This window comes from Anopheles coustani, chromosome 3 (genome assembly GCF_943734705.1).
Source record: "Anopheles coustani chromosome 3, idAnoCousDA_361_x.2, whole genome shotgun sequence".
In the NCBI taxonomy this organism is placed as follows: domain Eukaryota; kingdom Metazoa; phylum Arthropoda; class Insecta; order Diptera; family Culicidae; genus Anopheles; species Anopheles coustani.
The window spans coordinates 76,582,371-76,591,198 of record NC_071288.1 but is presented as its reverse complement, the minus strand read 5'-3'; the positions used below and the strand labels follow the sequence as shown (position 1 = coordinate 76,591,198).

Here is an 8,828-nt window from a genome sequence, read left to right as displayed (position 1 = left end):
TTTCAAACGTTTGGCCGATGGGCGCTGCTTTGTTGTGAAAGATAATGCGCGGGGTCGTTGGGCGGGAGATAAACTATCTTCATACGAGTTGTTGTCCGTTTGCGATGATGATGGTGGGTGGCTTTTAAATGCTGGAAATTCTACCATTCGAAAGGAAGGTAGTTTGTGCCGCAAAAATGGACATGCTTCCAGGCAACGGTATGGATAAATAACAGAAGGAATTAGTAATATAACAGCATTTTGTTAAATATCAGCAATAGAAAAATATTTGTTATAAATTATGAAATGTACAAACTGCATTAATTCAAAAGCCAGTAGAAACTAAATTCATTCAAACATTAAAACATATACATGTTGATGTAGAAAGGTTCTACAACAACTTAACGACTTTAGGACATTATAGATGATGCTTTAAAGATATATGAAAACATAACGATGTAAAAAGTATATTTATGGGGAGAACATAAAATAAAAATAAAGCAAGCCTCCTTAATGGGGCCTAAGATGTACTCAAGACTATGGCAGATGTAATATCCTATTTGAAAAATGTGACCCCTTTCTTATACTGCTAAAATTATCTTGGTTTACTCGCCCCTTCTGAAGTACCCCGTCTTCAGGGCACAGCGGCTCGGATAAAGGAAACTTCACCGTGCAGTATACCGAAAGCCCAGGAACGATTCCGGACGACACACGCGTGACATGTTGGGCGGGAATTGTGGGCAAGTATCCGATTACGCATTACGCGCCCGGGGAAGCTTCGTGAAATGGCACGCACTGCCAACCCGATTGATGCCCTTCCCTTTCCCTCTCGCCTTCTCTAATGGCAACGGCTCCGCGTTACGGAGTGCACCGGGCGGTAATTGAATCGTTTATACATGTTAATTGCAATTTATTATTAAACGCTGATGCTGGCGCTCCTCTGCCGGCGATCCTTTCTCCACTTCTTCACGGTTCAGTTGACCATTCCGGCGAAAAGGATCACTGGCTTGATGGGGGTTGTTTGATAAGTTTGTTGGACGAAAAAAAATTAAATGGCATAGATAAATTTTTCTCAATTATATGCGATTTGTATGTACTCATAAGTAAAAGAAAATATCAAAACCAAAACAAAAAATATACTTAATTGTATTGGATTCGCATGCTTTCAATTTAAAATGAAAAGAAGTACCATAAATGCATGTTTCAATATTTACAATCAATTTGGAACAACAGTTTGGTACGAATAAGAGTAAATGTTAATGACCAGAATCGGGTATCAAATATTTCAAACATAAGCACATGATAGTTTTATTCTAGCCACGTTTCAAACAATTGCAAAACACGCACTCTCTCGTGGATTAAATTGCTTGTCCATTGCGCGGAACGACGGACGCGCGTCCGCAAATCGAGTTCAGATCGATCTTACACTACCGCTCCGCGCCTTAGAAACGAAGCGGCCAACAAAAGGAGGCAAATAAAGTTCCTAATCGATTTCCATTTCCACCGCCCATCTAAGCGTTACCTTATCAGGCGTTACTTAACCCACCGCGTGGCCCTTGGTAACCGATATTATCGAACCCTGCGCACCGTGGAATACTGCTGGTGATGCTGGAACTGATATGCTGGACGATGTAAAATGATGGAGCATTATCGGTGCCGAATAATCGATGAATCTCAGCAGTGATTAAGTTACGGTGCACGATGGAAAGTTCTTGGTCAAACGTTCGTTCTGAGTAGAGCTCGTAGCCGTTGGAATCGTTTATCGATTTTTTATACTTCATTAATAGTTCGAGTTAATGCATGTTTGATTTCATTTCAATAACAATTAAGCATAATATTTTATCAAGTAGTTATATACTATCATCAATCCGAAAGCGCCCCATTACATCAGTGTAAAGCTCGAGAAAATTCAGCCACACTATGTATGAGTTTATAAAACAAATCAACTCACTTTAAACACCTTTAAGTTTTTTTTATAACTGAATATTGTATTCAAATAAAAACTGAAACCAATTTTATTAAATTTTAAATATAATAATCATCAAGGTCATTTCAAATGTGAAATGATTGGCGAAAAATTTGAAGAACGAATAGATAGTAAAATTATATCGTAAAATATACTTAATACTGGCCACGTGGTTCTGCGTGGGTACGTTAAACTTTTCGTTGTAGAGTAATTTGCTAATAATAATTTCCTGCTCCTGAATTATTTTGCAATTACGGAGAGCAGTGCAGAGATGCTATAAAGTCGAAGAGGTTTGCGTTTCGTAAGCAGTTCTGTTTGCGCAAGCCATCGAACATCATAACGATGCGAATTGCGCTTGGGTTTCTGGTAGTTGTTGTGTGTGTCCTGAGCTTGACTCAGACTGCCGACGGACGCCAATCGTCGGAGGAAAAAGGCAAAGAAACGGGCAAACGTCCTGCCGACCTAGGATGGCTCGGAAAGGGAAGTCTACCGACGGAAAAGGCGAAGTCAACTCTTGCGAAACTTACTTTGGTGAAGCAAACGGCGAAGACGACCAGAACTACTCGTGCAAGACGCACTAGAAGGCCAAGGATAACGAAAACAACTGCGGCAAGGACTACTACTACTAAAAAACTGGTTACCCCTACAACTGAGTTGAAGTCGATTGTACTGAGTACTACGACCGGGCCGACGACGACTAAGCCTATAATTTCTTCAACAACAACTACTACTGCGACTACAACGACCACTGTTCCGATAACAACAACAACACGTCCTACTACAACTACCATCCCAACAACCACTGCGCCTTCGACGACAACGACTACTACAACAACTCGTCCTACTACTAGCACACTCCCTGCACCGGCTGCAATCCCTACAACTACTACGCTTCCTACAACAACAACGATTCCAACAACTACAACGATCCCAACAACTACCACACTTCCTTCTACTACAACGGTCCCTATAACTACAACGATTCCTACTACTACAACGATCCCTACAACTACAGCGGTCCCTACAACTTCAACGATTCCTACTACTACTACGGTTCCATCAACTACAAAGATTCCAATAACTACAACGATCCCTACAACTTCAACGATTCCTACTACTACAACGATCCCTACAACTACAGCGGTCCCTACAACTTCAACGATTCCTACTACTACTACGATTCCATCAACTACAAAGATTCCAACAACTACAACGATCCCTACAACTACAACGATCCCTACAACTACAACGATTCCTACGACTACAACGATTCCTACAACTACTACGATCGCTACAACTACAACGACCCCTACAACTACAACAATATCTACAACTACTAAACCTGCTACTACTACAACTACTACCCTTCCTACAACGACTACGCCGGTTACTACAACCAAAGCAACACCACCACCACCACCAAGCATGCCGAATCCTGGACCGAATAATAATGGAAACAATAACAATAACAATGGAAACAATAACAACAACAATGGTAATGGTGGTGGTAGAGGTGGCGGTGGTGGTGGTGGTGGTGGTGGACGCGGTTGAAAAGCGCCCGGCTAGAAAGGAATTCCATGTTTTTTCATGTTTACGTTGGATTTGTGTTTCGATCAAAATTGAAATAGAAGAAAGGGGAAAACGATTCATTGTTTTGTCTTTTCCTTAAATGTTTCATCCTTATGGACAGTATGTTTATTTGAAAGCCGTAATTTCTCATACAAATGATGCGCCATGAACGGGATCAGTGCAAAAATCTTAATCTTCTTACATACTTCTTTTATGTTTTAAATGATGCTCGATAAAATATTGATACATGAATAGAAAGTCTAAGTTCGTTTACAGGAAAGAAGGAAAGTGTCTTCAGGCCAAACAAAAGTGTACAATTGATTTGTTTTGTAGGGGCATATGACCTTAGTTGCCGGTCCTTAATCAACAGAGGTCTACATCACCATGCTTGCTGGCGAAGGCTGGATTCAACAGCCGTATTGGGGTAAATCCTCGCAGACTAAGAAGAAGAAGAAGAAGAAGAAGAAGAAGAAGAAGAAGAAGAAGAAAATTTGTTTTGTGTTTGATTGTTGATGGTCTTCCTAAAATGCCTTCTAAATATGCTCGTTTGTAGATGTAATTCTATAATATTTCCATACCGCCACACAATGAAAATTAGTTTGCATAAACGGCTGAAACGTGTGACTTTCATGTTTGTTCGTATGCGCCACGTAAATACTGGTTCCGGGATGGGTTTGTCTGTAGATAAAAAGGGGTGAAAGGTTTTATGCTAGACATTCGCTCTATCTCCGTGTCATGCTTGAACGGGGCCGAAAGTTTGACCATAACGCGGATTGCGATTGCATTCGAGCGGTCCTTCCCTATGCCATTTCAAATCATCCCCCGAGCCGTCTTCGGAAACCCGTCGTCGAAATGGAAGAACGCGCGGTGTTGCAATTGAGAGTGGACGGTCCAGTTGAACCACCGTAATCTCAAACTGCGTTGGTTTGATTAGGATTGTTATACCTATTTCATGCCACTTATCGATTAATAAACGATAAGTTCACCGGGCAAAATTATAGAGCAACCCTCGAAGCAATGCGCCCACAAACGAAACAAGTCGTCGTTACGGACGCGCAGCTTCTTGATTTTTGCACAACGAGGCCGTTCGGCTTTGAAACCTTTGGAGAATCGGTTGTGGGGTTGTTTTTCTTTCTTGGGTCTTTCTTTCTCCGGGTTGGTAGTGCCGATGCCAGCACCTCTCTCGGAATGGAATCATTTGTGCAGATGAGCGATGAGCATGGTGATTTTACCAGCGATTCGAGTGATTCCAACACCCTCTGCTGGCTTAACCTTTTGCGGAATGGACACTTGCGGAACACCCTTCGTTGAATCGGGTCTTTGTATGTGCAATCGCAAAAGTCTACATGGATTGTCCTGCTATATTGCTAAACGCAGATGGTTTTTTTGTATTGTATATATCCCTTGACATATCTCGCAAAAGCGAAGATGTAAAAAAGAAAACTTTGTTTCAGCCCTACATTCAAACGGTAACTACAAATTGCAGGTAGTTGTTTTTCGTGTTTGTCTTAGATGAAGCTTCCTCAGTTTTTATTAAATAAACATTTGTCTCCTAATTTATTTCTTGAGAATCTAAGTATTATATCTTTTTTAAATATGACCAAATCCGAGTTTCAATGTAATTGCTCTCGAAGGTGTTTATGGGTTGAACGAGAAATAATTATTTTGCTTAAAAATATATATAAATATTCAATTTTATTCATTTGCAAATAAACAAATTAAAAATTTAAAAAGTAAAAACGATTTTGATGCGTAATTAATTACATTTAATGATTATTTAGTTATTATTGTATTGAATATATTATGTAATACTTATTTAGATGCTAGTTTTTAGTACAATTAAAGTGTAAATAATTTGGAGTAGTAGTCAGGAATTTGTTAAACAATCTTTAAATATGATTGCTACAATTAAAAATTAATAAAAACAAAATGAGTATCAGAATTTCACGATTTTCCCATAATGACATTCTCGTAACATTTTTTTTCTTTTTGGTTTGCAAATTACTCTCTTTACACGTCCTTCAAAATGGTATGTAATGGTATACCGCTTTCGGTTATAAGTGATTAAATTAGTATCAAAAACAAATTAACTCTCCCCGGGAAGTAATACTCACAGGCAGCTGATGAATCGTATATAAAGGCTCCTAGAAGTGGAACGTACAAGTTTGGCCAATTCCATCCCTGAAACCCATGATGAAGTTGTCGGTTTGTCTGGTAGTGCTGTGTGTTCTAGCGGTGTTTGTGTCGAATGCAGAATGCGGCAGAGGGAAAAAGAAGTTTGATGATTCCGAAGAGCAGGATGATATACCCTACGGATGGGTGAAAATCTATTTGAAGGTAAAAATGCAATTAAAGAAGCGATTGAAGATGACAACGACCACACGCCGGGTAGTAACAACCCGACGACCTCCGATGGGATGGACGACGAGAATGTCTGGAACTACGCAGAAACTCCCAACGATAACTACCAAGAAGGGAGTTGCGAACTCGACGGAGAAGGGAGGCATTCTAACTACAACTACGGCTAGAGCGATGAACACAACAGTCAAGTTAAGTATCACAACGCAGAAGCCTGGGGTAGTAAGTACGGCAGGAACTACGAGTACTACAAAAGCAGCACCGACAACCATGTGGCCCACAACGACGAAATCTTTGAGTACTGCAGCTGTTTCTTCAACACTGCCTACTACGATGAGTACTAAACCAGCTACTACAACGCTTGGAACAACAACCACCCTGGGTACAACAACGACTACTAAACCAGCTACTACAACAGTTGGAACAACAACTACCCTTGGTACAACAACGACTACTAAATCACCTACTACAACAGTTGGAACAACAACTACCCTGGCAACAACAACAACAACAACAACAACAAAACCTGCCACGACCACAGTTGGAACAACAATTATCCAGGGTACAACGACCACAGTTGGAACGACAACTATCCTTGCTACAACCAGCACGTCGAAACCAGCCACAACCGCAGCTGGAATTACATCAAACCCGGCAACCACCTTGCCGACAACAACTGCTGCATCTACCGTTACCACAACTGCAGATGCCAGCAAGAAGGCATCCTCTGCTACGATTAACGGGGCCTTTTTCGGTCCAGGAATCATCAACGGACCAACAACAGCACCAGCAGCTACAACAGTAACACCAACAACACCGACAGCATCATCGACAACTCCAACGACAGTAACAACAACAACGGCCAAGGTCAGTACCACCATTTACCTCGATAGTACGCTAACGGCTTCCGAAACTACATCTCCTGTCATCCCTTCCTCTTCCGCTGCCATGATGGCCGCCCCGACTCCATGCGTAATACAAACGACGCCTGTTTCATTTGACACGACTACCGCAAGCAGGCCAATGACGAGTACAGCTACGACTACGGCGAGGAACCTACCTACTAGTTCGACAACGCCCACACTGGACACTACCTACGGGGACGAAGAGATCTCCTACGACTATGAGGACTTGGAACCGGTTCCAACAACTACCACCATCCGTAGCAGGGAAGATAGTAACGGGAAAGGACACAAGGAGAAGAACAAAAAGAATGACAAGGAGAAGAAAAATAAAGAAAACAATGGGTTACACTTGGGTCAGCAGAAGGAAGATTCGAAAAAGAGGGACAAAAAGGGGAAATAAATGTAATCACCTAGGAGCATCGGTAGGGGTTTCAAGCGACAAATAAACACGACAATGTGTCCTGGATTGGTTGTACCGCCGCCAGTCTTTGAGAGTTGGAAAATTATCCACTAAGGTCATTCGCGATTAGTAGTCGTGTTCCACATGAGTCAAACAACGGGCTGGTATCGCCTCAACGCCAGCTTCAAGTGGTTTGCTGCTGGGAGTACTAAGCCCCATTGGGAGCGCCTATTCCCACAAACGGTATCATCCGGAGACAATAGGTTGACACCAGAAGATACTTTCGTAAAGTGACGAGGCGTGTGAGCACCGGTCGACACGGCGTGTAAACACTGTGTGCCAGTCCTTTCGTAACTATCCCGCGGGTCACAACTCTAGGCCATGAGCATTGGAGAATGGCTTACATTCGGTCGTTGCCTGGCTCCAGCACGGCGGTTTGTGTTGTGTCTTCTTCCTCCTGCGCTGTACGTCCACTGCCATGATCCGGGGCCCTCTTCTGTAATGCGCACCTGTCAGATGTCAATCGACGTGCAGGCCGCTTCTGTCGCCCGCTGCGTGGAGCAATATCCCGTGTTGTTGCCATTTCAATTGCGCACGCCGGGAGATATCAGAGTGCGTGGGTTGAATGGTTGCTGTGATGGCCATCTCAAAACGACGCTTGTCCGGTTGACACAGTTCACGGTTGGTCTTTGGACGGTGTGTCATCATCAGCGGTTCGGTGGTTTTGCGAAAATGATTTTTGATTTTCCATTCCCAAAGGATGGTACACGGACAGAAATGCATTGGTTTTGATAGGTATGAACCGAAACACGAAACAAATATGATCCACCTGAGGGTAATGATCACTTGTTGACATTTGTGATTTAGCTCACGTGATAGAGAAGGGTTTATAACGTAGACAGAGCATCGAAAGATAATACACAATGCTCCTGACCTACCCAGAAGAAATACAATTGTTGTTCGAATAACGCTGAATAGAGTGAGAAAATGTTCGGGAGACGTAAATTTAACCTCACACTACAATTGGGTCTCTCAAAGCTAAGATCAACATCAAGAGTTATCACAAACGAAGGGGATTGCATATGCTACAAAATTTTGTATGTAAAGTAATCTAATTAAAAAGAGATGCTGATACTGATTTCATTATAATTAAATGAAAAACGAATGGCATACTACAATGGTTAAAACACGTCGCAACACCATCTGTATGATCTTGAACGTTTTGCAAGTACTATGTTGATTCAACTCTTTCTTCAGTGGAAAAAGTCCTTCGCCGTCAGTCAGTGCCCTGCTCTCCATTTGGTTGAACTTGATTCACATTCGACGCCTCCATGGTTTATAGCGCATGTTTTTTTTCTCGTCATTACATGAGAGAATAAAACACAGAGAAGCACGGCAAAGTAGATTAACCAGATTCCACCAATCCCCGCTCCACCCTTTTCAGCAGGTGCCAGTTTTCCCGCGGCGAACCGTGGCGTGCCCGGTGCCATTTTGTCGCCCGCTCAGATGTGGCGCGAACGTGCGCAATACTGTAAATTAATTGGTTATAATTATCAACCACATTGTCCGGGAGGTATTTTTTCGCTAGTGCCCATTTTCCACCACAACGTTTGGTCCACGGTTTGACGATCGCCCTTTCCTTTACCCTTTT

General features: G+C 42.3%; 1 protein-coding gene across 1 annotated transcript; it reads left to right on the top strand.

Moving 5' to 3' along the window:
- Positions 1-5,944: 5,944 nt before the first annotated feature.
- Positions 5,945-6,677, top strand: LOC131266905 (uncharacterized). Its single transcript, XM_058269598.1, has 2 exons — positions 5,945-6,094; positions 6,348-6,677. The coding sequence occupies exons 1-2, from the start codon at positions 5,945-5,947 to the stop codon at positions 6,675-6,677; spliced, it is 480 nt and encodes a 159-aa protein (XP_058125581.1).
- Positions 6,678-8,828: the final 2,151 nt, after the last annotated feature.